Consider the following 21332-nt stretch of genomic DNA (forward strand, 5'->3'; position numbering starts at 1 on the left):
ATAGTCACGGAATGACAGACATTAGTGCTGGAAGGGGTCTTAGTACTGCTGAGGATCTCACAAAATGGGCTTTGTCACCAGAATTAACTGAGGAGTATTTTTTAAAACACACACTCTTACTTAGGCTGACTAAATTAGAATAGCTGGTGATGGGACCCAGGAATTGGTGTGTTTAATCAAAGATCCACATGAGTTTAGTATGCATCCAAATCTGGACACCAACCACTGTTGAGAACTGTAATGAGTCTGATGTTTTCTCTATTGCAAGTTATCAAGTTAGCCTGACACAATTTCATGGATGCTGGCAGAATACACAACAGACCTGAGTCAGAGACAAGAGGTTTTGTTAGAGCAATGGCAGTAGCAAGAATATAGCATTTACCTCACTGATTCCCTAGCCCAACCCCCACTTTCTCTAAGTTGAATTATGTCGAGGTCCAATGGCATTGAAAGATTGCATCACTTTGCCCTGGCCAGTGGTGCCAAATGGTTAGAGCTTTGGCCTCACACTGAAGAGACATGGGTTTGATTCCCTGTCAAGGGCATATGTACCTGGGTTGCAGGTCCCATCCCCGGCCCCAGTCAGGATCAATGTGCCGGTATTTCTCTCTCTCTCCCCCCCCTCCCTTCCTTCCATCCACTCTTTAAAAATCAATGGAAATAATATCCTTGGGTGAGGATTAACAACAACAAAAAGATTGCATCACTTTGGAAAATGGCCTCTTCCAGGGACATCAGGAAAGCAAGGGAGGTCTCAGCTCCTGACCTGGGAAATCCTGGTCTGTGATGCACAGGGGGCCAGATGATACCCATCAATGAAGGGAGAGGAATCTCAGGCTTAAGGAGCCTGGCTCGTAATGGGCAGTAAACACACCTGGCCTTTTCTTGGGATGGAGACACCATCTGTGTCCTCCACGGCTATTTACTATACAAACTTCCTTGAAAAAATAGTCTGAACAAAGGGAGTCAGCGCTTCTGTTCACAAGATGTGCAGAAACACGAGAGACCCATGTTTTGGAGAACTGTCTCCTCAACATAACTTAGTCTAACTTTCTCATTTTGAGGATCAGGTAACTGAGACTCAAAAAACTCAAGTGCTCAGTAATACATCTCATTGTTGGCTGTGTGTGGCTTGTCCATCAATCCTGTTCTTTCTATGCCTATTCCACTCAGCTTTCCCAGGCTCCTTTCTTCCTCTCTGGCATTGATTCCTGGAGTTAGTAAGCTGTCAGAAATAAAACCATCGAACAGAAGGAATTGCTGCATGAGAGAGTAGTAATGACAAGTGCAAATGTTGAAGGCAGGCCAAGAGAGAGCTTGAAATGAAGGCAGTAACACATCCATCTCCAGCTAAGCTGCCTTTCTCCATCCTATCCAGCTTGCAACTATAATGACATAGACATGACACAAGCTTTTATTTAAATTGAATTGGTAATATGATCTTTGATTTTATAAGCAAAAGGAAAGCATTTGAAATTCCTTGCTGTTGTATGTTCATTATATTCAGCTACGAAAAGGGTATACTACTATGTGTATTATATATTTTTCCCCTTTATTTTTTTAAATTTATCTTCATTGTTGAAAGTATTATAGATGTCCTTTTCTTTTTTTTCCCAGTGACCCCTTCCACCCCACACCTGCCCCTCCCAGGCCTTCACCACACTATTGTCTGTGTCCATGGACTATGCATATATGCATATAAGTTTCCCGGTTAATAACTCCTCACCCACCCCTCAACCCCCACCATCCCTCTGAGATTCATCAGTTTGTTCCATGCTTCTATATCTCTGGATCTATATTGTTCAGCAATTTATTTTGTTCATTAGATTTCACATATGAGTGAGCTCATGTGATACTTATCTTTCTTTGACTAGTTTATTTCACTTAGCATACTTTCCAGGTCTCTCCATGCTGTCTCAAATGGTAAGAGATCCTCCTTCTTTACAGCTGCATAGGATTCCATGGTGTAAATGATTCGCAGATAACATGATATTATACATAGAAAACCTTAAAGGCTACACCAAAAACCTACTAAAGTTAATAAGTGAATTTGGCAATGCAGCAGGATACAAAATTAACATCCAGAAATCGACGGTATATTTATACATCAATAATGAGCTCTTAGAAAGAAAAACTAAAAAAAAAAAATCCCATTTACCATTGCAACAGAAAAATTAAGATATTAGGGATAAACTTAACCAAGGAGGTAAAAGACCTGTAATCAGAAAACTACAGGACATTGAAAAAAGAGATAGAGGAAGATATAAACAAGTGAAAGAATATACTGTGTTCATGGATTGGTAGAATCAACATCATTAAAATGTCCATACTACCCAAAGCATTTTATGGGTTCAATGCAATCCCTATTAAATTACCAACAACATATTTCACAGGTCTAGAACAAATACTAAAAAAAATTTATATGGAACCAAAAAAGGCCCCAAATAGCAATGGCAATCTTGAGAAAGAAGAACAAAGTTGAAGGAATCACAATACCAGATATCAACTTATACTATAAAGCCACTGATACTGACACAGAATAGGCATATAGATCAATGAAACAGAACAGAGAACCCAGAAATCAATCTGAGCCATTACACTCAATTAATATTTGACAAAGGAGGCAAGAGCATACAATGGAGTAAAGACAGTCTCTTCAATAAATGGTGCTGGGAAAATTGGACAGGTACATGCAAAAACTATATATATATATATATATATATATATATATGTATATATAGTGTATATATGTATATAGTGTATTTTAATAGAAGAAAATAAAAAATTATTATAGATCTATATAAGCCACCTAAAATCCTTTCTCAAATAAAGTGGGTAATACATTTAAAAATTATTGAATACATGGGCCGAAGACAAAGCACTGAGTAATATCTATAGCCAAGGAAAAATGATGGTAAAAATGAGGTTTTGAATATAATATTTGCCTTCAGGAAGATAAAAATTTGCTAGCTATGACACTTTAATGGCAAATAAAAAAATCAGAATAGGAAAATATTAAAATAATCTTCACTCCTTGTGAAGAAAATGTGAAATTAAGAAATCCAAATAGATTACAGTTAAATTGTAGGCACTAATTAAGGTAAACCTTACAGAAAACATGTAAATGAGAATTGTTGACACAACTTCACAAATTTCAAGTTATTTTGCCTCTGCTTTAGATACACTGGCTTGCCTTGGGAGCTTTGAAAATTTCACAAGTCCTCAAATATGTAAATACTACTATAACACAAACATTTTTTTTAAAATCAGGAGTTTATTTTCCTCAAAGATCCCACATATTGATTACTCCCCAAGAGTCAATGCATATGCAATTGTGAAATGAGAACTGTAAACTCACTTTCAGACGAGTAGCCCCGCCAGGCTCCTTCCTTCCAGTGACAGCTGGGTCTCAAGAAATTTAAAACCAGTCCTCACAAAATAACAAATCACCACTCCTCACAGATCTTTGAGGTCACTCATAACCAGTCAAAACATGACTCTTCCACCTGTGAATGCTAAAGGGTCTGCTATATAACAAAATAGTATGTAAAAAAGTGTCTGTGTGTACATTTGAATGATTAATCTAACCCTCTCTCCCCTCCAGGACAAGAACGTTCCTGTGGAAGAAGAAATTGAACCTGCCCCGGTTCGGAGGATTCTGAAACTCAATGCTCCAGAATGGCCCTACATGGTGGTGGGGTCTGTGGGTGCCGCTGTCAACGGGGCAGTCACACCCCTCTATGCCTTTTTATTCAGCCAGATTCTTGGGGTAAGCAAACGGCTGGACTATCTTTATTCTCCTTACCTTTGGTGCTTCTATCAGTGGATATTGTCGTTTTTGATAGGTTGGCTCTTTACTTACCAGGTAACGTGTTTAGTTTTTTTCTCATCTCTAAAGAATTAAAATGCCTCAAGTGTCGCATCGCACAGAAGGTAAGAAGGCGAAGCCGAGCACTGCCATTTGGGCTGGCAGGACACTCACCGTCATCAAGTCTATAAAACTGCACTAAGGCTTCAAATTTACTGTTAGAAGAGGGCGAGTAACCTACATGCAAACCAAATCAGAATGCAAACAGGTTTGTTGAATAATACAAAAGAATTTTAGGGCTATTTTTATCTTGCGGAACAGCTGAGGTACAAAGTTTTACTTATAATAGCAAGTGTTAGAGTACGTTGTGTAATACCCTGCCTTCCTGCTGATCAGAGAGAAAATGGGAAAGGAGAGTGAAGTAAAATAGGAATGGGAAAAGATGACATTTATGTCAGTTTTTCACTTCCTAGACGTTTTGAGTATTCTCCATCTGACTTCATTGCTATAATAAAAAATAACTACGAACAGTAGACACTAGCTAACCACTGTCATATAACAGCACATTAACCTCTCCTAATAACCATCTGCAGTAGGTATTCCTATTGTTCCCATTTTACACAGGAGCAAACCAAGGCACAGAGAACTTAGGATAGCAAGTAGTGAATCTAAGATTCAAATTGAAGCAGTGTTTCTATAGAGTCAGGTTCTAATAAAACCTTATCATTACAAAATTATTTATCAAAATGCTATCAAGTGTTCTTAGTTGTAATTTACACACACACTATCTTGTGAGGTCAACAGAAAGGCAAACCTAGAATCTAGAGAACCTTTATGAACTTGTTCAAGGTAACACAGGCATTAAGTGATAGGGCCAGGACTAGAACCCAGCCTTTCAGAAGCCTAGTCTAAAGGATCTGCCAGCACACCACATTGTCAGAGCTTAGTAGGAGTCCTAAATTTTAGTTATTCTGTCTCTGTCTCTGTTCTCTCTCTCTTTCTCTTTCTCTCTCTCTCTCTCTCTCTCTCTCTCTCTCTCTCTCTCTCTCTCCCTCTCTCCCTCCCTTCCCCTCTCCTTGTCTCTCTAGCAGAGCTCCTGACCAGAAAAAATGTCCCCACAGGCATAAGTTGTACATAAAGACCTGGCTAGTCCACAGACAAAATCGTCAATCCTGTAGGGAGGGCCCAAGCCTGGGTTTCAGTTTTCACACTGCCCCCTTGTGGTCAGTGAGGAAATCATGTTCACTTCAGGGAGAGGTCATTGAAAACACAGGGGACCTTCAACTCTGGTAAATTGAATTTCTAGTTATGTAAAACCTTTATGCTGAAAATATTTTAAATAATTAATTTATATATCTTAGTGTATACTAAGTGCAATATCCTAAAATAATAGAAATATTTGTTCACTCAACAGATATTTGTTATCTGCCCTAGGCACAGTGCTAAGAACTTGGAAATGCAGTTATCAGTCATGGTGTCTTCCTTAATGGCATTTTAAGTCTCTGAGGAAGACAGGCATTAAACAAAAAAAATCCACTCATAATATAATTATTCAACAAACATTTATTGATCACTTATTGTTTATCAGACACTGTTGCTGGTCTTGGGACTAGCAGAGTGGTGAACAAGAAAATCAAAGCCCCTTCCTGCTGTCATAAAGGTGATAGTCTAGCAGCGAGAAGCTCTGGAAATGCATTGTACTTAGCAGTGATGTAGATGTAGAAGGTTCAGGGGATAGATTTGAACCTATAAAGACTCAAGACTATGCCCTAGATCAGTGATGGTGAACCTTTTGAGCTCGGCGTGTCAGCATTTTGAAAACCCTAACTTAACTTTGGTGCCGTGTCACATATAGAGATTTTTTGATATTTGCAACCATAGTAAAACCAAGATTTATATTTTTTGATATTTATTTTATATATTTAAATGCCATTTAACAAGGAAAAATCAACCAAAAAATGAGTTCACGTGTCACCTCTGACACGCATGTCATAGGATCGCCATCACTGGCCTAGATGTTTGTTTTTAAAATAAATCCAGGAGGTCAGCATCTTTGCTGATCATTTCCTTCTGTTTTATAAAAGCACAGTAAGGAATATACTCACCCAACTTCATCCTATATATGAACTGCTGTGGAAAGAATCCTGGTTTTCCTGTCAGGAGACTTTACTTCTGAAACTGGCTCTGTTAGTTATTTATAAAATACTATATTTATTTTTATTATTATTATTATTATTGCTTTTGGTGTAGAATTCATCAATTTCCATAGAAACCTAGCCAGAGCCCTTCACTGCCATAACGGGGGGTGAGGGGGGTATGTGGAGGGAGGGGAGCTTCATAAGTCATATGGGATCCCATCATAGCACTTTTCTAGACCTCTGTTTCCTGAACTTTAAAATGAAGGACTGACTAAGATAATTTATAAGATACCTTCCAGCTCTAGTGATCTATGAAATGACCAAGACAGAAAAAAACTTGATTATTCATCTATAACCCCTGCCCTCCTAGAGCACCCACCATTTATTGGTGGTGAGAATATTCTCTGTGATTCTTCTGGTCACAACCAGAAATCTTAGGAAAAACTTAACCCAAGCAATTGAGCTTTCCACTTAAGGGCTGCAGGATGAGAGTAGCAGGGTCTTGGTCTAGTTGGTGAAACCCAAAGTCTTCTCATGGTTAATATCCTCACAGAGTTATATTTGCTAAGAGAATGATGCTAAACAGACTACTATTTTTCCTCTCTGGTAATAAAGATTGTTTCTGGTTGTCTCTTAGTATAATTATCACATATTCATCAGTAGATTCATGATATTTTTATAATCATGAGTCAGATAATAGTCTGCTTTTAATGGCGCTATTTTCATTCTGACATATGTAAAGGGCACAATGTTCACATTTAGTGTATTGAGACCATAGTTTGGCACATGGTCTCAGCAAATTATTGGGTATTACTAGGAGCCTGATTGCTAATCTAGTGAAGCCTCAATATACATGTAAGGCATAATTTATCTGACTCACATTCCCTGGGTCTTTTTGATTTGGAAAATGTGCCAAGTGTTCCAAGCACAGCAATTTGGATAGGGAAAGCATGAACTGTGGAGTCAACTAGCCCTGGATTTGTAGTAGTCTTTGCTCTGAACTCTGTGCATTTGGGCAAAGGGCTTCTCCTTGATGAACCTCAGTTTCCTCATCTATTACATGGGGCAAGAAAATCTACCACACTGAGTCGTGTTAAGAATCCCAATTTAAGGAAGTCCTTACAAGTTAAATTAGGTTAAGCAACACATTTGGCATCTGGTAAATAGCAAGAGTGTAGTGAATTTTTTTTTCACTGTAAGGGGATTTCCATTAAAAGAGTGGCACTGATGTATGCTCAAACCACTATTCTAAGAACAGAGGAACCTATTGATGGATAGCCCTTTAACTTGCAAGAACAAAGAAAGTACAAAGAACTCATGGGGCAGAATGTTATTTAAAAAGATTATGGATAGATAGATTATCATTTTTTGCTCTGGACACTAGCTGCATGAACTTGCAAAAAAAAAGATTTGATGTTTTGGCTTTAGTTTTCCATCTGGAAAATAAGAGTTAAACTGGATAATCTACAGCTCTATACTATAGTCTGTGAATATAATAGGTGACCTTAGGGAGGAATGGACATCGTGTCATCACAATTTGGGTTTGCAGGGGATTTGTATAGTGCTTTAAAAAAGCAAACTGAAATATATCTTTAAAGTCCTGAATTTTAAAACTTTATAAAGTAAAAATGTGAGCTAGTCTATGCTGGGAGAATGACGGTGGTGACTCCTGAAACCACTTTTACTTGTATAAAGAACCATGAAGGCTCTAGAAACTTTCTGTCCTAGAAACAGTAAATCTCATTCATCTGGAACCCTTTTCCCACTTTGGAATTTATGATATTTAGAACTAGTTACTTTGGCCTGGCCGGCATGGTTCAGTGGTTGAGTGTCAACCTATAAACCAGGAGGTCACAGTTCAATTCCTGGTCAGATTTGATCCATGCAGGAGGCAGCCAACCAATGATTCTCTCTCATTATTGATGTTTCTATCCCTTTCCCCCTCTCCCTTCCTCTCTGAAATCAATAAAAAATATATATTTTTAAAAAGAATAGGTTATGTCGGCTTTACAAAAAAGGATCTGTTAATGGAGTAGTGTACATTGTTTTCAGGATATTTATTTGGCATACAGTGGTACTCAGTAAATATCTATTGAATAACTGGTTGCCTTTGAGCAATAAATAAGGATTGATTGTACAGCTCTATAAAGTATGCTTTTTTTCTGAACCCTCCAGTTCCCTCATCTAGTCTGAACTAGGAAGGTGTTGTTGTACCTAAAACCCCTTTCACTGTAGGGCAATGTCATTAGAATATGTGGCTGTTCTCTTCATTTTCTTATTGCAACAGCTTAGTCCCCAATCCATTAGTTGAGCATATGTCTGTAAGTGCAGAATATAGGTACTTGTGAGTATAGTTTACTACTTACTATAGGCTGAGAAAACCCACTCACAATTTTCATAGTTTTTTGAAAGGAATGTTTTCAGCGTCTGGTGATTTAGAGCCAACAACCTCAGCCTCAGATGGATTGAAACTTTTTTCTCTCCTAAGCCAATTCCAGTCAATACCTTGATAGCTAGTTGCTTTTTAAATTATATATATATAATTATACATTATACATATATATGATACATATATACATATTACATATATATATATATATATATATATATATATATATATATTCTAAAAAACTAATAACAGGCAATGTACCTGAGTGGGAACATCATCTTTAGTGCATTTATTATTGAAGAAAGACAGAGGTCATAATACTTTGAGTTGTGTACCAGATAACATTCCCGGATTCTCAAATAACCTACCTTCCTTCCTTCCTTCCTTCCTTCCTTCCTTCCTTCCTTCCTTCCTTCCTTCCTTCCTTCCTTTCTTCCTTCCTTCCTTTCCTTTCTTTACCTAATTGCATAAAAGATTTGAGGCATTTCATAACAGTTTTTCATCTATTTCAAAGGAAAGCCAACACAATTGCCTACATCAGGTAAAGAAACAAGACAAAAAGTCTGTCAATCATAACCATTGGTTTTCATTCTCCAGGCTTCCTTCCCCACTGGGAATTAAAGTACACACACTCCAAGTTAACTTTGGTTTAATTACTGGTAAACATGAATCACTTTAATGTTTAAAGTGAAATCGTTTTTAACTCAATGCTTAAGAGAAACTTCTAAAAGAAATTTGATTTTTTTTGTAATAATAAAGTCACTTTCTTGCTTACTGTCTTGCAAAGACTTTTTCACTTCCTGATAAAGAAGAACAAAGGTCACAGATCAATGGTGTGTGCCTGCTTTTTGTAGCAATGGGCTGTGTATCCCTTTGCACTCAATTTCTGCAGGTAAGGAATTTTATTTTTGAATAAGTGATTAAGCTATTTCCCTCTTTTCCCTGTTAACATATCACTAAAAACTCTTTTATGTTTTAGGGATACGCTTTTGCTAAATCTGGAGAACTCCTCACAAAAAGGCTACGTAAATTTGGTTTCAGAGCAATATTGGGGCAAGACATTGGCTGGTTTGATGACCTCCGAAATAGCCCTGGAGCACTGACAACAAGGCTTGCTACAGATGCTTCCCAAGTTCAAGGGGTAAGCTACGGACAGGGTGGGGGTGTAGAGGGTATGGGCTAGGGCTGTTGTACCTGGAGTACATTTTCTTTCTTTTCAGCCTTCAGACAATCACCTATGTATTTCCTATGAAATAGGACCTTGCAGGATTGGGATACCCCAGAGCCACATTTCCCTGCATTTCCAATGCTGAGAAACAGGCAGTGCCCAGAACTAATCTTATAGCATGAGTCAAAATATATCAGGGTTTTGGATTTCCTCTCAGGGTGGAGGCAAAGTGTGTGGGAAGAAGCCTCTTTAAGTAGTTTAGCACATCCTTCATTGTTCTTTGTTCTCAAAAGTGTAATCATTGGCTTATACTGAAAGTATACTCATTTTGAAAGGTTTAATAAGCATTGTTTTACTGCTTAGAGAAAGTCTGTACCAATTTCACTCTCATCATCCGAGTATTCTAGTGTCTCATTCACCTTACTCTTAAACTTGGGTTATGTAAATAAACCATACTCTTTCCATTTTTCTATCCTTCAATCTGCAAGGGGCTCTTAAAGGTTATTCACTCTCGCTAGAATTCAGAGGGTAGTATCTAATCATCTCACAAAAATGTTATTTATCCTTTAAATAAAAGGTTTCTAAGAGTTTTTCTAATATTTTTTTAAAAATGAGATTACTAACCCAGGTCAAATTTACTTTCATATTGGTGTAAGGTAGAAGTTTGTTTTTCCTTCAAAATGGATAGAAATATTTTTTTTATTATTTTATTTTATTTTTTTTAAATATATTTTTATTGATTAAGATATTACATATGTGTCCTTGTCCCCACGTTACCCTCTACCCTGCCCCCGCTCGTGCCCTCACCCCCCCCCCCGTTGTCATACTTTTATTTCTTTTTTAAGAGTGAATAATATACCATTGCATATGTAGACCAACTTTTTGTCTGTTCCTCCATAGATAGGCATGTTGGTTACTGTGGATAATGATGCTATGAACATAGGTATACAAATAAGAAATTCTTAATTTAGGTTTATTTCTTTCTTCAAGGCAGTTAGTACCAACACATGGAAACTTTTTGACCACAGTGTTCCTATTCTGTTTGGGTCTTGCATACAGTATGAAGATGCAGATTATTTTTTAATAGCACTGCCTTAGCACCCATGGTTGCCTAATAGCTTACCTTTAGTTGCCTTAAATAATGCTAAAGTCTCTTCAATTTTGAAAAGCAGTCCTGTACTTGTACCCACCCACGTGTTTTCTACACAGAAGGCACCAACCTTTGGTCATATTTGCATAGCTGCAAGTGAAATGAAGACTTGGAACAATTGAATACTTTTGATTAATATAAGTAATCACCACAATGCTTCAATCTCTACCTATATTGAGACCAAATCCACTTTGTCTCCCTGTGTTGGCTAAACATCTGTGTACTAAGTCAGCATGTAATTTGGTACCAATGAGCAGGCTAACTTCAGTGAGAATCAAAGTGGTGTCTTTTCATAGTCTTGTATGAATTTCAAAATGGTAATTATAGAGCAAGCATCAATCTTCACTGAATAATAAGTAATATTATTACAAGCCCAATGCATGAGTATTTTCAAGGAAGCCAAATGCATAAATACCTGAAAGACATGCAGCCCACGTTTAGGACTGAATTAATCTCACACTGCCTACTCTAGCTCTGACACCCGTGAAATGAAATCAGGCAACAGATCCCAAGAAGCTGTGAATAAAATAAATTTTTATTAATCTAGCCTTCAAATGCATTAGGGAAGCCCATTATTTAAAATAACCTACCTTTTAAAACATAGAACTACCGTATGACCCAGTAATTCCATTCCTAGATATATATCCAAAAGAATTGAAAGCAGGGACACAAACAAATATTTGTCCACCAATATTCATAGCAGAATTGTTTGTTATGTCCAAAAGGTGAAAACACTCAAGTGTTTATCAACAGATGAATGGATAAGCAAAGTGTGGTCTATACATACAATGGAATATTATTCAGCTTTAAAAGAAATGACCTAGCAATTCCACTTCGGGATATTTATTCAAAGAAAATGAACACACTAATTTGAAAAGATATATGCACCCTTTAATTGCAGCATTATTTAAAATAACCAAGATATGAAAGCAATCTAAATGTCCATCAACAGATGATTAAAAAATATATAATATATAATGAAACACTGCCATTTGCAGCAACATGGATGGACCTAGAAAGTACTGTGCTAAGTGAAATAAGTCAGACAAAGACAAATACCATATAATTTCACTTATATGAGAGATCTAAAAGACAAAACCCATGCATAAACAAAACAAAACATGAACAGACTCACAGATATAAGAAACAAACTGATGGTTGCCAGAGGAGGAGGTGGGGGAATGGGTGAAATAAGTGAAGGGAATTAAGAGGTAAAACTTTCAGTTATAAACTAAGTCATAGGGATGTAATGTGCAACATAGGGAATATAATAACTTCATATGGTGATATAGATGCTTACTAGACTTATCATGGTGATTCTTTTTAAGATATTTAAATGTTAAATCCCTATGTTGCAAATACTAATATACTATTGTATGTTAACTATACTTTGATTTAAAAACAGAAATAAAATTCTGGTACATGCTATAACACAAATAGACCTAGAAAGCATTATGCTTAGTAAAATAAGATAGACACAGAAATATGTTATATAATTTCACTGATTCATGGTACCTAGAAAAGGCAAATTCATAAATACAGAAAATAGAATAGAGCTTATCAGGGGTTTGGGAGAGGCAGGAATGGGGACTATTATTTAATGGGCACAGAATTTTGTTGGGGATGATGAGAGGTTTGGGGTATAGATGATGGTGATAGTTACACAACAATGTGAATGTATTTAATGCCATTGAATTGTACACTTATGAATGGGTAAAATAATAAACATGATGCTATGTATTTTTATCATAATAATTTTTTAAAAACGATCTTTTTGGAATAAAATAGCTTTGTCACGTGATGGTATCTGGTAAAAGAGACTCCATGTCTGAGCTTGCGTGATTGCTTTTGGTTTGCAGGCTGCTGGCTCTCAAATCGGGATGATGGTCAATTCCCTCACTAACATCGTTGTGGCCATGATCGTTGCCTTCTTCTGTAGCTGGAAGTTAAGCTTGGTCATAGTATGTTTCCTCCCTTTCCTGGCTTTATCGGGAGCCGTACAGACCAGAATGTTGACAGGATTTGCCTCTCAAGACAAGCAGGCTCTGGAGTCGGCGGGACAGGTAACCTTACGGACCCGGTTTGTAGACCGCCTATGGCTGAATGGCTGTCACTGTTATAAGAATGAGTGTGTAGTACAAAGAGACTTAGGACGCTGTTCACCTACAGCTTTCATGGTTAGCAACCTCCCACGAGCCCTTTTCATATGTGCTTCTGCTCAAAGGCTATGACAACCAAGTTCTGACACAGGGTTTGAGTAGGTGTGGACAGACAGTGGGGCATGTTCAATTTGGTTACGTGTTCAATTTCCTCTCAATATAGTTATTTTCCCCACATCCCAGTCTGGTGTATTCTCATTTGCAAGACCAGATAGTTCAGCTTTCTGTCTGTTCAGTTTTTTCATCTTAATGATTTCCCCAGGTCATGCGGCCCACTTGGAGAAGAGTTATCTTTTTAATGGCACAAACTTTTAATTTCACACTTTAATGCCTGTTAGATTTGTGGTAAATGTCTTTCCTAAACAGAACCATGAGGTACAACTTAGATTTCAAATACAATTAAGTTTTAGTTATGCACTTTTTAAAAAAATATGTTTTTATTGATTTTTAAAGAGAAAGGAAGGATGAGGGATTGAGATAGAAACATCAATGAGAGAGAAACATCACTGATCAGCTGCCTCCTGCATGCCCCCCACCAGAGATCGGGCCTGCAACCTGGACATGTGCTCTGACCAGAAATCAACTGTGAGCTCCTGGTTCCTGGGTGGATGCTCAACCACTGAGCAACATTGGCCAAGCTTAGTTACGCACTTTTAAAAGTATGTTCGAATTAATATCTGGTTATCAGGAGCAAATGAGGGAATGACAGCATGGACATTTATTAAGTATAAGAAATCATGCACATACACACCCTTACTCTTTAAGCAAATTTACTATAATCTAGGTTTTGCCTCTTTTAAAAGAGAGAATGTGAACACTGCCTAAGCAGGCAGAAGCCAAAAGGATTTCATATGCCAATGGTTGTGTCTTTGTTTAGGACAAGACCTAATTCAGAAGCTGATTATTTACCCTGAGTATGGATTGAAACAAAGTCAGAGAATAAACCAAAAGATAAACTTTACACTTAATTTAACTTAAATAATATTTGGTCAGATTAACTTATTAAGGAAATGGAAGCTATGTTAAATAACCTTTTGTCTCCGAAGACATCTAAAGATACCATTGTAGACATTTTTTTAAAATATATTTATTTTTATTGATTTCAGAGAGGAAGGGAGAGAGAGAGATAGAAACATCAAGGATGAAAGAGAATCATCAATCGGTTGCCTCCTGCACTCCCCACACTGGGGATCGAGCCTGCAATCCAGGCATGTGCCCTGACCGGGAATCAAACCACAACCTCCTGGTTCACAGGTCGATGCTCAACCACTGAGCCACGCCTGCCGGGCCCATTGTAGACATTTTAAATGAATTAACGATGAAGATAAAAAGCTTTCAAGGATTACCATGTGTATCTCCCATCTCCTCTCTTCCACAAGTGGAAGCAACACAGCCATGTTAGTATGAAGTAGAACTTGAGTTCAGCTGGCAGAATGTCTTGCATTCCTGTTGAGTTGATCTCCAACAACTTTTCTGTGTTGCCTGATGATCCTTTGTCTGCGATTTGTACCACATTCTGCCATTTGCACTATAGTCTAATCCATGTAGCAGCTGAAATGTCACGAAAGTAATTTTTGCTCTTTTATTCCTAAGACTCTTTTTCATCCTTCAGATTACAAGTGAAGCCCTCAGTAATATCCGCACTATTGCTGGAATTGGAAAGGAGAGGCAGTTTATTGAAGCATTTGAGAGAGAGCTGGTGAAGCCATTCAAGACAGCCATTCGAAAAGCAAATGTTTATGGATTCTGCTTTGGTTTTTCCCAATGCATTGTGTTTGTTGCTAATTCTGCTTCCTACAGATATGGAGGTTACTTAATCTACAACGAGGGGCTCCATTTCAGCTACGTGTTCAGGTGAGGAGTATAGGCCAAGGTCATAAAATATCAATATTCTGGGAAGAATAGCCTAGTTCTGTAAGTAAGCTTTTTGCTGCTTAAAAACCATCCCAAAGTGGATGTCTTAAACAGCTGGGATTTATTATTTCTCAAGATTCTGTAGATTTTCAGGGTGGTTCTTCTGGACTGGGCCAACACAGTCAAGCTTCTGAGTGGGCTTCTGTCTCCACAGGGACGCTCTAGTAGGTGAGCGTGTTTTCTTCACATTATGGTCTCAGAGTTCCAAGTGCACCAAAGAGAGCAAGTCCCAATGTGCAAGCACTTTTCAAGTCTGCATGCATCTTATTTTCTAACTTGAGGCCTGGTGCATGGGATTCGTGCACTGGTGGGGGGCGTGGCCTGCAGGGATCAGCTGCTGTGGGAGCGCCATTCATCCCTGTCAGCCGAGTGGTGCTCCCACTGTGGAGTGCACTGACCACCACAGGGCAGCTCCTGCATTGAGCATCTGCCCCCTGGTGGTCAGTGTGTGTCATAGTGACTGGTTGACTGGTTGTTCTGTTCATTCTGCCATTTGGTCGCTGGGCTTTTATTATATAGGATATCTCTTTGACCAAAGAAAGTCACACAATCAAGCCCATATTTAAAGACTAGAGAACTGTAGTCCACCTTTTGATGAAAGTATCTGATATGTTTCTCCTTTATTCTCATCCTACTATCACACAACACTTCTGACACCAGAGTCCCACAACTCAACTTCATTCTGGCACCATGTGCCAGGAGATAGCATCAGAGCCCACACATGAAGGACATAGTCCTACAAGGCCACCCACCTTACCACCCTCAGAACCCTCAGACCCTGTATCTTTCCCTGGAGGTGAAATGTGGTGGAAGAGACTGAAAGTTACACCCCTTTCCAAAAGTTATTTCACTAACATGATTGCTCTTCATATATGAGAAATTTCAAGGGCTTAGGTGCTCTGTGTCAGGAACTGGGCAAAGTTAAATGTTTCTCATTATAAATCACTATGTCACAGAGGAGTAAAAAAGTCATATTGCAAAGGAGTGCATACATAAAAATAGGATGAATAAACCATTTTCATAATCTACCAGACTGGCTAATGCTGAGAAAATCTAGAGGCCTGGAATGAGCAAATGAGTGAATGAGTGGATGAATAAGATGGTTCAGAGAACTACCTTATTTGAACTCTACTTCTTACCAAAAGGGCATGTTTCCAGCTGACTCCTTCTAGGTGAAGATGGAAAAAGGCAGTTCAGGAGAATCATGTTCCTTTCTTAAAGCTGGATCCTGCTCTGCTATGAGATTCGCTTTGAGTCCAGTTTCTCACATTTCCAGAGGAGAGAGCCTGAGGGTGTCAGGACACCAAGGGACATGTATATGGGTGTGCTGTGGAGGGTGGGAGGGCATAAGTGTGGTAGGGGGAAATGGTATGAGAAAGGCCTGGAGAGCATTAAGGAAAGTGGCCCTAATAGAAATCTGTTCTTTTGGGTTCATTCCCAAGTCATGAGTTCTGTCTTCTTGCCTTTGATATTCAACATAGAAGAATTTTTTTTCCTCTTGCCCCATTACCCTGACCCCAACCAGGAAAGTCTCTTTTCTAAATTTTTGCTCATTTACTAACTTAAATCCTGAATCACAAACTGCTGATTTATTTAGTTTATATAAGATTTTTGAAGAGTTATTTGTTAGCCAACATGTAAAAACTGAGAGGCTCTTGAAAGCTCCTAATTTCTGGCTTCTCTTTAGATCACCTTCCACCACTTCCCATTTCATTCCAGTTGCTTCTCATTGCTTTAAACTTTGGACTGGCCTCCTAGAGATGTTTGGGTTTGCAAATCTGGCCTAAAACAGTTCCTGCTTATGAACTGAGCTATCAGACACATGAAGACACTGCCCCCTACCACTATGGAGGCAGGTCCTCTGTGCTTGGGACAACTTTTCAGGGTGCCCATTGTATCATAATGTATATAATAACAGAGCTATCTCTTACCATGTTCATCTTCCATTTATTCATCCACTCATTCACTCATTTGCTCATTAATTACACACTATATGTTGAATATAGTTAGGAGCTGGGCCAAATAAAAGGATACAGGCAATTATATCTTTCTTTTACTGTCTGAAGCATGAATTATATACATGCTTGGTACAGATTGATGCATTAATCACCAATCATTCTTCTATGCACTTATGATAGGTTCAAAAAATGTTAGCATTGTAAAAAAAGAAATTAACCCAATCTGGTGATTTTTATGCCCCCTTTATTTTTTTAAGAACTCTTTTCTCAAACACATTAAAAAAAAAGAAGTTATTGTAATTGAAGTGGGGTTGGGATGTCTGAGCTTCTCTTGTTTAATCCTCCCCTCACCCTTTTTTCATAGTACACAATTTGAACACTGCTAATCTCTCCAACCCTAGCTCCCCAGACAAGTCTAAAGTGACCTGTCCAAGGTTGCTCAGTTCTTTGCTAACAGAACCAGGACTAGACCCCCAAACTCCTGCCTTTCAGGCCCTCACACCAAACACACCACATTCCTCTCTACATGGGTGTCTATCCGATTGCAGGGTGATCTCTTCAGTTGTACTGAGTGGGACAGCTCTTGGAAAAGCCTACTCTTACACCCCAAGTTATGCCAAAGCTAAGATATCAGCTGCACGCTTTTTTCAACTGCTGGACCGACGACCCCCGATCAATGTATACAGTGGTGCAGGTGTAAAATGGGTAAGTACTGAGATGGGGGTATGAGGGCAGTAGGGGAGGGCTGTGCTTATGTGCGTGTGAAGAACAGCTATTGGGGCTGATCATACACCCCCCCCCCCCCCACATAGCTTCTAAATTCCTGCAGCACATGGGTTCATTCATATGCACTCAGAATGGACAGACAGATTTATAAATGTAAAGAAATGAAGTAAATTAGCATTAAAAATTATTTATAAAGCAGACATTTGAAGAAAACAACAAGATCCAGTGAATACTAAATTCTGTGTACTATAAAACACACTTAGTTCCAGAATAATGAAGCTACCCAAACACCATGTTTTCTGCTGATGTTCTGGGATGGAATGTAGAAAAACCAGTTTTTCCTGTCCAGTGATATTGATGTAATTCATGTTTATCTGTGTTCAAGTTTTAGCTTATTATATGGGCGGCTAGAAAATTAATTTGATCTTAACAAAATATCTCTTCTCCTAATTTATAGTCTCCATAGGCAGTTTTTAATCTTCTCTGTTTGTTTTCAAATATACTAAAATGTTCAGGAGAGCAAAACAAATCTAAACTTTTGTAAAGCTAAACTAAATTCAGAAATCTTTTAAAATTGATCAAATGACCTGTTTCTCTTTCAGTCCAATAAAAGTAAAGTCTCTGTGTGGCCTATTACATATCTATTCATTTCTAGAATTCATACTTCAGATAGTGCAACTGAAGGTTTTCACGTTTGCAGTACAGGGCTTAGGCATTTCAAGTGTAATGCTATTATTTGAAATCTTTGGGGGAACAGAGCTAGAGGGTTTGGACAATTCCTGGCTTCTATGATGTAATCATATATTCTAGCTATTCTTTTCCATTTGACATTCTTCCAGAATGTCAAGTAATGGATGACAAGGAAATCCCTTAGGTTAGAATGGGAATAAGAGCTCACATATCTTTAATTTCCAAATAAAGGCTCAAACCTCCCTTTATTCTGCACCTGCTGGAATAGGGAATTCATTAAATAGCTGTCTTTGTGCTTTGCACTTTGGCAGCATGGTGCTAAAGGTATCTTAAGCAGGGATTTAAAACTCAGATTTAGTTGCATTTTCTAGATTATTCCATATTCTAGATTATACTAGGTATATTTATAATTCCAATCTTCCCATCCACAGGATAACTTCCAGGGGCAGATTGACTTTATTGACTGTAAATTTACATATCCCTCTCGACCTGACGTACAAGTTCTGAATGGGCTCTCGATATCGGTTAGTCCAGGGCAAACACTGGCATTTGTTGGAAGCAGTGGATGTGGCAAAAGCACCAGTGTCCAGCTGTTGGAGCGTTTCTATGATCCTGACCAAGGGAAGGTGGTAAGCAATGCAAAAGCTTTAGGGGATTTTGCTTTCTGCAGAATATCTCCCACCCCTGAAAGTGGTCTTCAAGATTGCGCCTTGCCAGACTCACTCTACAGCTCTAGCCTTGGCCTTCCTCCCATGTGGATAGTTTCCAGTACCGGTCATTTGCTGGTTGACCTGATTCTACCTCACAATTTCTAATATCAGATTCTTCCCAGTTCCAGATGGCCTGCTGACCAGTTAGGCAAGGGAAACCGGGCACACTGCAATGCTGGAGATGAGTGTATTTAGCAGAAGCATTCACTTACCCGTAAATGGAGCAGAAAGTGCAGACTAATCAGGAGACTAATGACTGGGAACGGAAAAAAAGTGGGGGTGATAAGGGACACAGTGATAGATGAGCAAGAATGGGGATTTGAAGAAATCTGAGACAATCCTGGTTTAAGAAGCTTCCGTCTAAATAGTACAAGGAACTCAAATGGTAGTCATGCACCATAAAGGTTTGATGAGAATATTTGAAAAATTGGCAGATTTGCTTTGTTGTTTATTTTCCACAGAATTTATTTTATTTTATTTTATTTCTTTCCAAAGAATATATGCAGAGGAGTATAAAATAAAATAAGAAAGATTTGTAATGAAAAACAAGTTTTTATTCTACCCTTTCTACCACTCCCCCATTTCTCTGCTCAAAGGCAACTATTTTGACCACTGATGTTTTCAGATCTTCCAATGATTACCTCAGTGCCTCTAAGTACTATGCTTCTGCTGCTGTTTTGTGATTTAACAAATTTAGATTTGAAGAGATAAAAATTTAGCTGGCCCTCACCACTCTTTCTCCTTTTACCCACCCCCTCACAATACTAGTATAGATATATAAAAGTTCCTCTATTTGTAAATTTAACTAATATACTTCTGTTTCTTTTTTTACCACATATGGATAACATCCCTGGAATTCTTTCTTTCTAAGATGAGAATATTAGTAATTCTACCTTTATTTTCAGCTCTTCCTCCTTTAACCTGTCAAGTCCTATTAACTACACTTTTATAGGCTCAAGAATACAAAATGCTCACATTCTGTTTATAACATTTCTTACCTTTCATGCTTTCATTCTAGGCTGATCCTTAAAGTTGAAAATCAATGACCAGCTTTTATTCTGATTATGTAAATAAATAGTGTTTATCCCTTAGTCAAGTAGTGAGGTCTATTAGCATTACATTTTCTTTCTGGTTTTTCTGAAAGATTATTTTTCTGGTATTCTCTGCCTTTATAAGTCTTTATGTTCTTCCAGAGTTTCTATCCTGCTACCTATCCTGGGGGATCTGCTTCCTTCGCTCATTTCTGCCACTGCCTTGGCTAATTACAACCTGTACCTGCTGAATCATTTGCACCTTGAGTTTCCTGCAATACTTTCTTAGATTAGATCTATCATTTCCTAGTCCCTATATCATTCTCTTTCTTGCTCTTCACTCTTATCTTATTGTAGTATGTCCACAGTAGTTTTCTAAGATGTGATGCAGAGGAGAGGGTCTGGAAATGCTTTATTCTGCTCCACACTTGATTGACTGTTTCATCTTAATATTTTGAAAAAGGCCTTTTTTATTTCCCTGAGTAGTTTAATCTTCATTGGAATGAGCATAGATAACTTTATGAAGAGAAATGCTGAGAAAAACACACATATTATGTATATTTCTCTGAATGTGCTCAGTGAATGTTCCCAGGTAGAGAGCAATGTCCATGAGGAAATCAAAATGATTCCTTGCATTTCGTGGACTCAATATATTTTGTTATCATTGTAAAACATTTCCATAAATATTTTTAAGTAGAAAGAAATACCACCTTTTATACAAGTTTGAAAATCCTCTTTGCTCTTAAGGAAGCTACTGAATGCGAGCATTCAGCCTTTTCAACATTTAATTGGCTACCTATGGTGTGCAGGACTGCACTGGGCCCTGTGGGAGATATTAAGGACCATGAAGCATGTCTCTGTCTTCTAGGAGCTTACAATACTAGCACATGTGCAACAATTAGCAAACAGCTCCAGTATTTAATTAAGTATTAATTGTGCTTTGCAGACTAAACAAACTGTGGAAAATGAGTAGAGGAAAATGAGAGAGGGCTAATTGTTGAGGAATGCCTTATGTTCTTTCTAACAGTGTTTGCTTTTCTCATTGCTGAGATATTATCTACAATATAATATGTTCACACCATTTACCATAGTCTTTTTCTGAAATCAAAGGACCAAATACTTCACAGTAGTATGTTAGTACTTTTAAGTGAACCAGCTCAAATGGTAGATATTTGAGTTCCTATACTTAACTGCCTAACTAAGGAGTGAGTTCCTTAAAAAAATATATTTTCTTTCTATAGCAGGCAAAAGACTGCTTAGCTTAGTGCCTCTGTGGTAGGGGATTCAAGATATGTTTGTTGACTAAGTGAATAAATGTATTCCTTTCTTACTCAGGTCTATTACCTAGTTATGCAGAGACTGAGGTCAGTAAGCTCATGGAAACAGGTTTGATTCTGGGGTCTCAAATTTGAGCAGTTCTACAAATATGTGGAGGATGCCCTGCACCAAAGTATAAGGAGACCTTTAAAAAAAACTAGCCTGTGTGGCTCA

General features: G+C 38.0%; 1 protein-coding gene across 6 annotated transcripts in view; it reads left to right on the forward strand.

The window, feature by feature from the left end:
• Nucleotides 1-21332, forward strand: part of ABCB11 (ATP binding cassette subfamily B member 11) — an 88142-nt gene that overhangs the window by 59860 nt on the left and 6950 nt on the right. For all 6 annotated transcript variants that reach the window (XM_059704204.1, XM_059704202.1, XM_059704199.1 and 3 more), the window contains 7 exons: nucleotides 3605-3769; nucleotides 9123-9227; nucleotides 9315-9476; nucleotides 12513-12716; nucleotides 14425-14666; nucleotides 17233-17389; nucleotides 18532-18729. In XM_059704204.1, coding sequence (XP_059560187.1) covers nucleotides 3605-3769; nucleotides 9123-9227; nucleotides 9315-9476; nucleotides 12513-12716; nucleotides 14425-14666; nucleotides 17233-17389; nucleotides 18532-18729 — 1233 coding nt within the window. The remainder of the gene's footprint in view (nucleotides 1-3604; nucleotides 3770-9122; nucleotides 9228-9314; nucleotides 9477-12512; nucleotides 12717-14424; nucleotides 14667-17232; nucleotides 17390-18531; nucleotides 18730-21332) is intronic.

Source organism: Myotis daubentonii, chromosome 7 (assembly GCF_963259705.1).
Source record: "Myotis daubentonii chromosome 7, mMyoDau2.1, whole genome shotgun sequence".
In the NCBI taxonomy this organism is placed as follows: domain Eukaryota; kingdom Metazoa; phylum Chordata; class Mammalia; order Chiroptera; family Vespertilionidae; genus Myotis; species Myotis daubentonii.